Source organism: Diplotaxodon limnothrissa, linkage group LG1, assembly GCF_057381915.1.
Source record: "Diplotaxodon limnothrissa isolate DT_005_m linkage group LG1, D_limnothrissa_male_GT1.1, whole genome shotgun sequence".
In the NCBI taxonomy this organism is placed as follows: domain Eukaryota; kingdom Metazoa; phylum Chordata; class Actinopteri; order Cichliformes; family Cichlidae; genus Diplotaxodon; species Diplotaxodon limnothrissa.
Window position 1 is genome coordinate 39471889 of NC_140596.1, and position 15053 is coordinate 39486941.

Genomic DNA, 15053 nt, shown 5'->3' on the forward strand with positions numbered 1-15053 from the left:
TAACTTCCATTCTCTTCTTCTCTCACTGGTTTTCTTTTGACTTTGTCCACCATGTTTTTCTTCATCTATACTTATCTCTATTCGTCTTCACATCTTTCTCCTTTTTCTACATGTTAGTCTCTCTGATGTCTTCCTCCTCTTCTTATGTAAGCATAAGCAATTGCATCTTTCTCCCACCGTGCCCTGCTCATCATTTCCCTCTCCCTCTATATTTACCCCTCAGTTCTCCTTTGTGATTGAGTTCTCTCACTTCGTTTTTTTAAAACTCTTTCTCCCATCTTGGTATTCTCTTCTTCTACATTGTGCTCCTTTTCCCTCCCTTCCTATCTGTAACCCCACGGAGCAGCAGCCGGCCCACAGCTGAACAGAGGCATGATGGGAATGTTTACACCCATATCTAATGGCTGAGTGACAAGAAGGAATTGGACTCTTTCAAAATCCTCTTTCTGATTATTTATCTGATCCTCTGTTGTCCATGCTTGTTCCCATTGTTTGTCCTTGTCTCCATATACATGGGCTGTAAATAATGTCTCTGTATGTTGTTATTAACTTGTGTGTAACATCAACCTGTCAGAGGGTCTGCAGATGGAAATTAGCCTGAGGCTATAATCTGGCATATTTACATTTGTTAAAATGTTCATTCATATGTATTGTCCCTCTTTCTAATAAAAAAGGAAATAACAAAATGAATTATTTGATAATGCGGTAAAGTCCAACTATTTGGACAATAACAACTTTTCCCCCTGTGCACCTTTGTGTTTATTTTCTTCCACTGTTATTTGACTTCAATAGGAATTTAAGCAACATTTCAATCCAACAAGAAGTCGTTCTATAATCCAGCTTCAGTGCTAGTGCAAACAGTGGCTTTCTGCGCTCATCTTTATACACAATCCATGATTAAGAAGCAGCATTTTAATAATGTAGCTGTATGCGTATGAAGCTCTCAATGGGCTTTATGTTAAGGATCCTACTACTGTGTTACAGACAGAACCCGAATGGTTCTCACTGAGAATCAGCAGAGACTTGGTGACAGGGGAGAGGAAGAACTTCCTTTTACTTGGATTACTGGTCTCAGAGAGGATCAGTCATTTCCTGTGACTGGGTGAGGAAGGCCAGGGTGCGTGTACTCACTACAAAGAACACTGTAGGTAGAGAGGAAACCCTTAGCTGACAGGACAGATGGAGGAACCAGAATCCGATTCGCAGTCAGTCAGCAGAAAGAAAAAAGGGAAACGCTGGTTATTTCTGTGGTAATGTGCTCCAGGAGCCCACTCCATCACTTTGAACACTCACAGCTAAAGTGGATCCACTGAACAGAGACAACTCATCAGTCATCCATGTTGGAGTGCTCGAGCAACGTGGAAGCCTCACCAAAAAGGAATCCTATTTTCCTGCTCTGCGTGCCCTCCGAGAATCACTGCCACGTAAAACATACACCGAATATGGAAATGTGTGTCTGTGTGTGTCTGTGTCTGTGTGTGTGTACGTGTGTGTGAAAAACACTGAGGAGTAAACCTGCATCCTCCTTCCCATCAACGCTGACACCAGTGTCACGTGTCACTCTTAGATGAGCACACTGGACACTTTTCTGTAAAATCAATCTTTGAGCCTCATAGGTTGGGCCTCGCTTCTTTATCGCTTCCAACATGGTATGAATGTGAATGCAGTCACACTGACGCAGCACGATTTGACTTGATTTTTTTAACCTGTAAAAACAGCCCAGCACACAGATATATCACCTGCTGCTCTAAGGGTTAACATAAAATCGAGTTGTTCCAAGTGACATTAATTGTTAAGGAATCACTGATCAAGGTTTGAGGTGTTTGGATCAAAACAGAAATAATACAAATCCTGAGCAAGTTCTTGACTCCGTGTGATGGTTTGAGGGCGCTTTGGTGGTCTGACAGTGGGAGACTGGGAGACACATCAAGAACAGAAGAGGTGCCAGAAGACCTTATCGGTGTCTTTATTATATTTATGTGAAACTTCTAAGCCTTGTGAGGATCTAAGCATGTAGATAATATTTCAATACATAAAACTATTTAGTCCTTTGGCACTAAATGCTGGCCCTGGATATAAATTGTTAAAAGGAGAATCATTAGATATGCATCCTCAGTTTTAATGAGATTAAAGCCAAGGCTGCTTACCTATATCAACAAAGTCTGTGGCAAAAAACCCCCACAACTGGTACAATGTTTCCCAAATCGGTTCATTATAGTTTGATCCAGCACTACATTACAGATCAGAGGACATGATCCACAGAAAATGTAAGTTCATACAAGTGTCAAGGTTGAATTCAAAATAATTAAAAAGCAATTAATCCTGAAGCTGCACTGGCAAAGATACTGTGCCTCTAACATGTGACTTCCTGTGTTAGTATGTGTGTTATTAAAGCTTCTCGAGGAGACACCACGCAAAAACGTCTCTGAATGAAAAAGCAAACTAAACAGAAAACTGCCTCCATGCGTTTAAAAATGTAACTTCATAGTCAGACTGAAAGGAAACTGAGCCGAGCTGCAAAATGCATCTGATAATTGATGTGTTGCTGTCGCTGGTAGGATTCCTGCGACGCCGTCTGACCCAGACCGCAAGCCAGCGTCTATGAAAATTACACTGTGTGGATTCTCAGTTTGGACCGTGTAATGATCAATGCTTGGCAGAACTCACGTTGAGTGATTTTGTTGCGCGCACATCCTGAAATCTCTTCATACTCACTTTCCAGGTTTCCAGCCAGAAGGTAGAGCCAGGTGAGCAGGACGATGGCTGTGAGTGACGCCGCCAGCAGCTTTAGGCGCCCGCGGCAAAGAAGGTTCATGATGGGACAGCGGCACTGAGGGCTCTGAGGGTCAGGGGTCGGGAAGAGGACGAGGGGAGGGGCGGGGTGGGGGTTATCAGGTGGGGCTCAGTCCCTCGGCAGGTCTCTGCAGCATCCTTTCATCTGAGTAGAGAAGAACACAGAGTCAAAACAGGACACTTAGAACAGAGCCATCCGAGTTCAAGTCGTTACTGAAGAAAATTTTCAATTTAACCAACAAATACTGAGTTCACAAGATTTCAATGTGGAAAACTGACACATGTCCAGTTTTCCAAGCTCGTTTTGTTTCAAGGACGTCTAAAAACCAAGAACAATTTCTCTTCATTCCAGCTGATTGGGTCTCATCCCAAAGCAGTCTGCAGATTTCTTATGAGTGATTCATTACTATCTGAGTTAGAAAGCTTACGGTTCTAAGAAGTCTGGACCCAATCTGTAAGAGATCTGAACCACAGAAGAAGACACAATCACACGGTCCGAAAGTACCAGAGGACAGCCAGACCTCATCCAAGAGTCCTCACAGATGGACCAAAATCACCAAACCAAACCCAGGCCGACACTCACAGCCTGTTACACTCATAATGATATTTGCTTTCGACCTCGATTATTGCACCTCTGTCTTACAGAGACACAATTTTACAAAACCAAGAGACAACTTTTAAAATCTGGCTCTTCATCACACAAACATTTACAAATACAACACTGACGCTTGAGGAAAAGTGCTGCTGGATACACTCGCTAACGCTGCCATGTGTGACACTCCTGTCGCTGGTCCACAACCTTCAAGGAGAATGTATAACATCACAAAGTAACCACCTCCTGTGACCAGTTTTATTCACTTTTGTTACTAAATCAATATCCATCCATCCATCCATTCACTTCCGCTTATCCTTTTCAGGGTCGCGGGGGGCGCTGGAGCCTATCCCAGCTGTCATAGGGCGAGAGGCGGGGTACACCCTGGACAGGTCGCCAGTCTGTCGCAGGGCCAACACACAGGGACAGACAACCATTCGCACTCACATTCACTCGCACATTCACACCTAATGGCAATTTGGATTTTCCAATTAACCTATCCCCACAAGCTGCATGTCTTTGGACAGTGGGAGGAAGCCGGAGTACCCGGAGAGAACCCACACAAACACGGGGAGAACATGCAAACTCCACACAGAAAGACCCCGGCCTGATGGTGGAATTGAACTCAGGACCTTCTTGCTATGCGGCAACAGTGCTAACCACCGTGCCACCGTGCAGCCACTAAATCAATATATTTATATAATATGTAACTGTACGTACTTGTAATTGAATTTCTGTCATGACTGCAGCACCTTCATGGCCCACACTTTGTCCCTGACTGAAGGTGATATTTAGTCTAAACAGTGAGTGACTCTGGACCTTCAAAGATAAAATAAGGAGTCTGATTAAAATGCAAAACAAAATGAGTTTCTTACAGATAAGGAAAGAAACAAAGCCATTTTATCCCAGCTAGACTGGGTTATAACTGTCTAGGGGTTTTTTCGGTGCTGAGACACAGAAATGGAAATCCTCGTCCAAAGTCTTTGACTTCAACTCAAATGTAACACGTAGAGCCTGAAAATGTGCCTGGTTAGCTCACCAATGAATAGCTGGTGAGCTGGTGGATGGTAAAAGATTGATGCCCTATTGTGATTCATCACTACCATTTTTTCAGCCTTTATCTTCACAGTTTTGGCACATCTCTGTTCATTGTATCATCGAGTTGCTGCTCTTGGCTGGCATGCTCATGCCTGTCTGCCTCAAGGTTGGGCATCCTGTTAATCTGAGCTGCTTTTCAGCTCAGCACAGCTGTGGAGACTTAGTGAGCTACTGTAGCCTTTCAGCTCCAGCACGTCTGATCGCTCTCTGACCTCTCATCACCAGGACATTTCTTTCTGCCACACACCGAACGTTTTTCACATCGTTCTCGGTAAAGAGCCTGATGTGGTGAAAATTCAGGACGTCAGCAACAGAAATACTCAAACCAAAAAGCAAAGATGAAACCACTGCTTGGATGTGAACACGAGGCTCCTGAGCTGCATCTGCAGAACTTCATGGATTAGCTGACTATATAATTACAGGCAGACGCATTAGAGTCGATGTTTTAAAAGCATTCAGCTTGAGGTTTGGAGTCACCGTGTAGAGCTCACATGACTGTTTCAGTCGATGAAGCTGAACTGAACTGAAAGAAGGAGAAAGAGTCACTTTGCTCCATACACACAGAAAACTTGAAAAGGGGGAAAGTCCCATACAAGTTTCAGTTTAGCTCTCCATGTTTGTCAGTCCAGCTCTGTCTGTGCTGGCCTCCCTCCCTCTATGTGAGCCTGATTAGAGCGGGAGGTCTGTCTTTGTTTAACAACGTGATTCATTAATCCCTCTTTAATTAGACACAAGCCCGGAGAGGAGAGAGGGCTGCCAGTGGGAAACAGTATGGAAGCAAGCTCATAGCAGAAAGAAGGTAACTTTGTGCTGGAGGCTGCAGCTCACGTGGAAGAAAAATCTTCAAGAATATTTCTGCGTTTAATAACTAGGAGCTAAATTTACATTTTAAAAGCATTACTGAAGCGCTTAAACACCCGCTGACTTTGTTCCTTGGCCCGTTTAAACACAGGCTTGTGCGGCCATTAAACTGTCAGTCATTTGTAGTCCCCCATTTTCAGCCTCTAAAAAACGGGGACTACATATAAAAAGGGCTATAATTCCTCAACAGGTAATGCAGTGCTTTTATTAAACCCCTGCAATTAACGCCGAAAGCCGGTGGTGGAGTACAAAGGCAACAAATTAGCATCGTCCAAATACTTACGCACTGCAGTGCAGCCATGATTTCTAGTGATGTTTCCTTGTTATACGTCATACACAGCAGATTCACAGGTAATATTTTATGTGTAAAAGTCTAAAAATTATGTTTAAAAACAAACAAACATCCAAATATTCAGTTTGAAATTTTAAATCTGTCTGAAACGAGGCCTTATTTAAGGAAATAAGTTGAAAAAAAATCTTATTCTGTAACATCTCTGGTGCCACTGATGTGTGGTGTAAGCTGGTGAATGTGGAAGTGCAGCCCATTTAACACGTGACTGTATTCTCATGTATTCGTCCTTTATGTTGTTTTGTGGGCAATATGCATTTAATCTAAATCCTGACACACCATGACTGTAACCTGCCAAGTGATTGTTACCTAAAAACCTTAATATATTTTTTGCAGGAAGTCTTTTGATCCTCTTTTCATTCATTTGCAAAGTTTTAATTACCCAAAAAGCAAAACCTCTGGTACTACATGAAGTACTGCTGACACACTTCTGATAAACTTAAGTATTTTTTGTCATCCAAACATGCAAATATGTAAAACTTGTCTGCAAGAAATATCCCCACGTATCAGCTGCACACACATCATTTTTCAGAATGTTTAATAAAAGTGTTTTCAGTCTTTAGCGGGGAAACCCATGTGACCACGTGATATGATAGAAAGCTCCAGAGCAGCTGCCAGACAGACTTAATGTTTTTTGTTTTGTTAAATCAACTATGTCTAGCATCAGGAATTAACTTTTGTTCTTCTTCCTGCCATTTTTGTGTCACATCTGTGTCTAAGAAGGTAATCAATTCCCAACAACAGGAGTGGCACCAAGGTGGGGCCAAAGGGGGGCACTGCCCCTACGCCCCACCCCACAACTTAAAAATGTTGAAGTGTTCCCTTAATTTTTTTTTAGCAGTATATGTAGTTGGTAACTGTAACAGCAGCCTAACACGATGCATGAGCTAACTTAGCAACCACAGCTTTTTTAAATTAAAAAACAAACAAACACAAATGTGTGGTGCTCAGTGCTGCTGTGGGGTCAACAAGGCTGTCAGAGCAATAACTCTTGGGTGTTACTGTGAATGTTAGCAGGATATCATGCCTAACATAGTTTCCTCTTCCTTGCTAATTGTCCACTCCACCCACATTACCATCACCTGTTTGACTCAAATGTTACAGGATTCCAACAAATCACTTTACCAGCAAATCGACTGTTTAATAATGGAGCTGAGCTCTGTCAGGTGTTTGAGCTGAATTGAAATGTTGATTCAGTTTTTAACCACACGTTATTCCCACGAAACCTAGAAGGAGAAACACTGAGAAATTTACAACGACTTAAACCACAAAAAAACCCAAACTGTTATTTGTGGTTCAGCCCCACATGGTTTAAAGTGATGCATTATTAAAACCACAACAATTATCTGCTGTAAAAGTGGATCACACTGCGCGCTGAAAGGCTCTCCAACACTCTGCCAGACATTTCAACTTTCCAACTACATAGAGATGATTTATGAGTTAATTAGTGAGGCTGATGTATGCGCTCTATGTCGTTAAGAGCAATGAAAGGTGCTGAGACAGGAAGAGAGGAGGAGGAGGAGAGCTGAGATGGAGAGCAGGGAGAGTAAAGATTAAGAAGAGGGGAGAAGGAAGAGAAGTGTGGTGGGGGGAAGAGAAAGAGAATGAGAGAGGCAAGCAAAAGAACAGGGAAAGAGATAAAGAGGGAAGAAGTTTGAAAGATAAGGAAATGGGAGTGGGAACAAACAAGAAAAGAAAGAAGGGACAGGTAAAGAAAAAAGGAAGAGAAATGAGGAAGAAAAACAGGAGAAAATGTGAGGAAGAATATATAAAAAGAGAAGGGAAAGGTCAAGACAGGAAAAAGGAAAGGAAAAAGAAGATAGGAAGAAAGGAATGAGGAAAAGAAGGGAAGCAGAGAGGTTAAAAGGGCATAGGAAGCAGAGGAAAAGTACTAGGGAATGAGATAAACAATGAAAAAGAAATGAAAAGAAGATTAAGGAGGTGTATAAAACAACGATCAAAGGGAAACAGAAAAAAAGAGGAGCAGAGGTAATTGGAGGTAAAGAATGAAATGAAAAGGAAGAGGCAAGGTAGCCATAGTACGTAGAAGATTACCAGATTCAGAGAAAAGCAAAAAAAGCAAAAAGGAGAGGAAGTAAATGAGGTGGAGGCTGAGCTATAGGTCGTGGCAGTGTACTGGACACTCCGCCTCTAACAGCCATAAACTCAGAGAGGAAATAAAAGTGAGGGGCAGTGCCACTAAAGAGGTGTTTAATAGGCAGCTTTTGTTGATTCTGCAGGAGCTGCACAAAACGTTTTCTCTGCTCTAATTGTAGCAGTAAAAACGCTGTGAGCGGGGAGCACCGGAGGACTGCGGCAGTCTGCAGCCCCCTCTGTCATCGAAGCAGCTGAGAACAGCACTGAAGGGACAGCGTGGGTGGCACCGGGGTGGAGGCACAACAACAGATAACTCAGTCTAATGGCTGTAAATTAAAGGATAACACAGCAACCACAGAGAAGCAACAATTCCTAAACATTCCTCTGCTATCATCCCCAAAGCAGCAATTCACTTTCATTCACCCGCAAATTAAATCAAAGCCGAGGGCTTTCGAAAACCGGTGCAACCATTTATGTCAAAAAGGACTGAAACACATCAACTAGACAGTAAAATTCATCCTCTGAAAAACATCACAAAGTTTTCCTGTCAAGCACCTGGTGTGTTACTGAATTACTGATGGGGCAGAACGAGTCTGTAGATCAGGGATGAGCAGCAGAAGAAGAATATGGATGACTGTCCGGGTGGTGGACAGGTTTAGAGGAGTGTTTGGTGTATGAAGACGAGAGCGAGGCGTGTCCGCCTGAACTCGCTCCACTGATGCAAACCTGTACAGAAAACGACAGACTCTGAGATTCTTACACTTCAGTCCTTAATGTCGCATTATGTAAAAATAGAAACTGCTGCCACAAAGAGCGACACCGTCAGCAGAGCCCGTTCAAAGAGGCTGACCTGGATTATTTGTTTCAAACGCTTGTTTAAGGGGTTCAGACTTGATTTTGAAGCTAGGTGTTTAGCACCAAGGTTTGAGTCCTATATCTAACATTTTGCTGATGTGGATAGATGGTGGAATGATGGGTGGATGGATGGGGGGGGTGGATGGATGAGTGGATGGTAGGGCTTATTTTGATAGTCGACTAGTCACCAATTATTTTTGCGATTAGTCAACTAATCAAATCATCATCCATTGGACGTACAACGTACAGCTTATTGCACCAGCAGCATCTGCTCTTATATAACTATCATTAGCTTACAGCTTTAAGTGTGTAAGGTATGTGCTAACTAAAAATAAAGACAAGATGATAGTTTATTAAATTTTAATGAAATTTGCAGATTGTTTCAGTGAAGTTCAATAAACTCCTTGATATCTAAAATATAACAGGACACCAGAGTATATTCTGGAGCATCTCACACTTCTGATAATCAGCTGTCTGCTTGGTTTATTCAGCTGTGTAAAAACTATAACTTTAATCTCAGCCAAACCGATTTACTCAGGAACAAATAAAATACTGAAAAAAGCCAAACAATAACATTTTTAAGTTATCTAAATGACTTATATATCATGTTTAACCTGAGTAGTGAAAGACGGCGGTGGGTTTGAAAATGATCTGCCGGGAGTCCGGTGTTCTCACGGCTCTAGTGAGCCTTGCCCCCGGCTCGCTATCGAGCTAGTGGGTAACAGACGTCTCCGAAAACGTCGGAGCGCTTTTGAAAATATGTGGTGTCTTGATAAACTGAGCAGATATTTGAGGTTTACACAGCTACATTCTCGCCTGAAAATATGTTAAACGTTTATTTTGTGACCCAGAAAGAATAATAAGAGTAATATTAAAACTAACTAGCTGCCGCCATTGATGGAAACTGAGCAGGGCCGCGCTATGAATTCTGGGACACAGCTTCTTCTTCTTCTGTGTTTAATGGCAGCTGGCGTCCTTGTACATGCAGTGCTGCCATCTTCTGTTTCAGTCCGTTATTACACTCTTAAATACTACTACTGCGTCTTTTGGGATCTTACAAAGCTTCAAATGACGCGTCGACTATTAAATTAGTCGTTGACGATTTTAATAGTCGACTAATCGTGGCAGCCCTAGTTTTCTTCTTTCCGTGTGTCGCTACTTTAAAACGCTTGGGCCGCTCTGCCCGCCACAGTTTCAAACTGGTCATGTGACTGCATGGCCACATCTGATTGGTAAAAGAGTTACAGAAAACTCCACTGGCGGCATGATCCATTATTAGCAGTATTATGTAATGTGTGAAATTAATCATTTTTTTTAAAAGTAACGAGTCGAATATTGCCAAATGTAGCGGAGTAAAAGCACAGTTTCTTCTTCACAAATGTACTCAAGTAAAAGTAAAAAGTATCGTGCAAAAAACTTTAAAAGTACATTTTTTTCAAAAACTTACTCAAGTAAATGTAACGGAGTAAATGTAACTCGTTACTACCCACCTCTGCCCATCAGTCTTCACACACAACATATGATAATGCAATTAGGAACCCAGAGCAAAGCTTTAGTCCAGTGGGCGTGTCCTCGTTGTGAGTGAGGAGCTCTTTTAGCCCTAAGCTAATCACAAAGAGGATAGTCCTGATTAAGGGAATAATCAGCAGATGCTTCTGCATTAGAAGAGAGAGATAAGAGTGGAGACCAATAATCAACTCCACTCATCCTCTATTCAGCAGGAAGAAGACCTCAAGAGCGAAGAGCGCTCAAAGCTCCCCTCACACGACTACTCGATGGCTGTCAACAACCTTGGCAGAAGAGGCACTGCTTTACATTATGCTAACAATAAAAGCTGATCCTCTTTAACCCATAAATAGGTAATGAGGAAAAACAAGGAATTACTATCTGTAAACTGAGAGCAGCAATCACCACACACTGTGTTATTATATATACAGTAACCCAATTATCCCTCCCAGCTTCTGATCATTGAAAATGTTGATTTCATAGCAGGCAGGAGGGCCCCGTATTAGTTTTTCCTTTTCATTAACAGTGTCTTTCTTTTCTTCTGCCGGCTTCAGCATGCTTCATGAACACACAACCATCTCAACTTTCGAGGCAACATTGCTTTTTATAACTATCTATAAGGATCTCAAACCATCCAAGAGTATGGAGGGCACGAACAGTGTTGTGAAGAATATTTGCTTTCTCTCCGGGATAGTTACTTTTTTCTCTTACTAAATGATATTATTATTAAAAAGTACTGGCAACCATCACTGCTACACCCCAGGTTACTAGTAGACACACCTCTCTGGTATCAATTTCTATGTTGTCTTCTTCTCAAGTTATTGGATTCACAAGATTCTGAGAAAACTTGACCTCTAATGTTTAGGTCGAGGTCACTAATTTCTAGGAAATGCACCAATGCTGAAAATTTGAAAATCCCAGGTCACTTCAACTCAGCTTTATTTATATTGTGACAAACCACAACAACAGTTGCCTTTAAGTGCTTTAAATTATAAAGTAAAGACTAGGGCTGTGCGATATGACCAAAATCTCATATCCCGATAACGATATAAATCACAAAAATGTAACATGTTTTGTAAATTCTGTGAATCTCGGGCAGCTCGACTCAAGTGAAGTGTTTCCAGCTGGGCGTCGTGTACCTGGAGTCGAGTGTTTTAACCGATGCATGAAACGATACATTTTTAGACATAAGTTGTAACGGCCGCCATTTTCTTTGTATTTATTACACGGCGTGCTGCGGGGAAAAGCCTGTTCTAACGTTTGAGTCTACGGTTTATTTTTTAGCAACTGACGGCTCTTTTTGCTTCTCATCCGTAAATAATCTGCTCTTTCACGTGACTCAGTTTAAGTCTCAACAGGATCTTGGGCTTTATTGTGAAAGGTTTACGTGGAAAACAAACAAGCGGACAGCAGAGCCACGCGACCGTTTTACCATCATTGTTGCTAACGACAACACGTAAAAACAGGCGCTTGTCTGTCTGTAGTGTGGTTATATTAAATATAAGAGAAAGAGAGAACTTTAAGAAACTAATATAGCCACTACAGTGACCATCAAAACGATGAACAAATATTGCTGTAAACTTTATATTTCACGACACCACGAAACAAACGATAGAGTGATAGGAAACGATAAACGTTTTTATATCGTCATTCGATATATTTCGTTATATTGAACAACCCTAGTAAAGACCCTAAAATAATGCAGAGGAAAAGAGAGGAAACCTCACATGGCCACCTATGAACAAGCGCTTTGGCAACAGTGGAAAGGAAAACCTCCCTCTTGACAGGAAGAAACCTTTGGCAGAACCAGGCTCAGGGAGGGGCAGCCAGGGTGAGGGGAGGAAGATGGGAAAAAAGAGCCAGAGATGAATAATAATTCATGATTAAATGCACAGTCATGTATAAACAGTGAGTGCAGAGAAAGGTCTTCTTGACTTATTGCATTCACAAGATTTTTGGAAAACCTGACCTTTGACCTTTTAAGCCCCCGTGTTAATTTTTGCAGCCATCAGCTGGAAATAGATATTTGGAAATGTCTCAGATATTTGAGACATTTAGCAGGACTGGCTTCGAGTATAAGTATATAAAAGTGAGGCAGTTGCCATACTTTATGTGATGGCATACCAAAACGTTTCCCCCACTACCAGATAAGTAGTGGGGGAAAGCCATGGCAACCAACAAGGCACTGAGGTAGTTCGACAACAGGGTTTTCTGTATGAGAACACAGCATCTGTTGTCTGTGGACGTTTACATGCATAAAAAGCTATATAAAGGTTTTCCCTGATGGGGAAGTGAAATAATATGTCCTATTTAAAGTTGGATCAGAATTGGACCGGCGTTCTGGGACATGATGTCTTTCTTGACTATGGTCAAGATTCACTCACTAAATCAGACAGCAACAACAGACTGAGTGAAATCTAAAACCACCTCCTTTCTAAGAGCTTTGTCCAGTATCACCAATCTGCTGCTCAGGTTTGTTCACCAGCATCATTTTTCAGAATTTCTGTATAGAGGGAGAGACAAGTGTCAGTGTGAAGAAAAGGAAAACTTTCTCCATCCTTTCCCTCTGGCATCAATGTTCATCGTGTTTCAGAGTCTTTCCACCCAGTTTTCACCCTTTGCTCCATGAGTTGCACTCAGAGCCTTGACACGTGCACTCTTTTCCCTGCAGCTTCTCTAGAGAGACAAACATTTTTCTTTAGTGCAGATTTTTCCTCTGTAAAACACACCGGCTCTATTACTCAACTCAGTGCAGAAGAGGAGACATGCTATGAGGAAATAAAACTCAAATTTAAAACATTTAAAAAGACGAATACAAAAAGTCTGTTTGTGGCAGTTCCGTTAAGCCGGCAAGGTCAATGACCCAAATGAAAAAGATCATATTTAAGGTGCCTTTGCAGCGTTTAGTCAAACAGATTGAAGTAACATATCGAATAGTTAGAGAGCACAGCTTGATCGGTGAAACGATAGCTCGTTGGACATCGACAGGGAGACTGCTATGGTGATATTTTGTTTCTACCATGATTAACATCAACCACAATGTCGAGTCCCCATGGCTGCATTTTCTGAAAACTTTCATTCTATAATTTTGTGTTGATACACATGATGACACACATCAATGTCTTTTCTTTTTGCTCTAGCTCAACAAAAACCAGGAAGGAGGAGACCATTAGCCCATGTTTGTCCACTCAGCCAGCTGCTGCAAAGGATAAACAACATTACGTTCATGAAGTTTCAATATCGATTCCACTTGTAATACTTTCATTATTTAGTATTTATTGACTGTCAAAATAAACTTCAGTGAACACATGCCCGTTCTTCTTTTAGCAAATAAGGTTGTCGTTGTTGGTTCTAGAGAAAAATCTTGACATGCTGATGCCATGAAAAGTTGGTGCTATCCTGAAGCCAGAAGATGAAATGAAGAAACTCTCGCTCCCCGAGCTTTTCTCAGAGCCCTCCTCATGCTCCACTCCATCCAGCATTCCCATCAGCCTCAGTTCTATTTTCCGTTTCATGTCATTTAACAAATTAGCACAGCAAATTTAATGTCAGTTCAGAGCAGACACTTTGTCCTTTGTGAACATTTCTTCTCCTTACTTTTGTTATTGTTATTAATAATTTACAGAGATCCCGTAATCATGCCTGAGTAAGGTACTGCTCATTCCCCATTGATTTTCCTTTGATTCCATTTGGTCAGGATTTAATCAGCTGTACTGTCAGTGTGCTGACTGCTCTGTCAGGTCAAGAGTGTTTCTTTGTGATGTATCAGAGTAAGCTGAGATGGGATTAGTGAGTTTGTGACCAGGAACGACCTTTTTCATTTCATTTCCCTGTACTCCCACAGACAAGAGCTGGAACTGACAATGATACATTGTCTCTCTTTCTGTGTCTTTGTCTCGCTCTTTCAGATGAGCTGAGCCACAATTTTCATTTTACACTTTAAAAAACGGCTATAGACATTATTTTTTCAAATACAACTATGTGTCTTAATTATTGCTAATATAAAGAGTTCTCACCATCATTGGTAATGACCCCAATCCTCAATCAAACTGTGAACCTTTGCCAATCAGTGCAAGTAGTTTTGGAGCCTCGACATTATCCCTGGGAGGTTCATGTCAGAAATTACTCAAAGTACTGAAGAGTTTTACTCCAATCCTTCATACCAGAAAACTCTTTAGCGTGATTTATTGCTGTGGTGGAAGAATTATTCAGCCTTTTATTTTTCTAATATATCTCTAATTTTTCTTCCTGACCTGTAAGTTTAAAACATAAATGAACTTTAATTTACATTTTTCATACTGTTGATTATTACTTAGCTCCTCTCATTGATGCAGAATTTTAGAATTGTGGCAATCTGCAGTACACTTAACTGAACATATTTTACATACTGTTGGGTTCTTAAATTTGTCATGTAGTCCTGCAGAGCATGTTACATGCTAAGTAAGATTAGATTTCCTTTAAAAAAATGTTAATTTTAAAGTAACAAACTGCCAAATAAATTAGCAAAGAGTCAAAAAGTCGAGCAACAAGTCACGCCCCACTCTTCAACCCATCTTCTTTCTGTTTTCTTTGCATTATGAAGCCTTTATTCTTCCATGAGATTTCACACCCAGTGACATCTGAAGCTTCAAAGCTGTAGATCAATGGTGCCATTATTCTACATCCATTAAACTCTGCAATCCACGCTTATTTCATAATGAAAATACATTTCCAATTTAAATACTCCAGTAAATACAACCAACCTGCATAGTGCTTGAATAAACTTACTGGGAGACATGTTTAACAAATGCACCACGTGCTAAACAAACAGTCCAAAACAAACAGAGACTATAACATAACTCAGACCAAGTCTCCAATATGCATCTGTGGCCTTATTGTTCTTGAGTTTACAATTTGGGATCG

At 41.2% G+C, this 15053-nt stretch overlaps 1 protein-coding gene across 2 annotated transcripts in view; it reads right to left on the bottom strand.

Annotated features, from left to right (window-relative positions):
• Positions 1-15053, bottom strand: part of large2 (LARGE xylosyl- and glucuronyltransferase 2) — a 140941-nt gene that overhangs the window by 29924 nt on the left and 95964 nt on the right. For both annotated transcript variants that reach the window (XM_085350346.1, XM_085350351.1), the window contains one exon: positions 2716-2938. In XM_085350346.1, the coding sequence (XP_085206472.1) occupies positions 2716-2815 (100 nt within the window). In that variant the 5' untranslated portion in view covers positions 2816-2938. The remainder of the gene's footprint in view (positions 1-2715; positions 2939-15053) is intronic.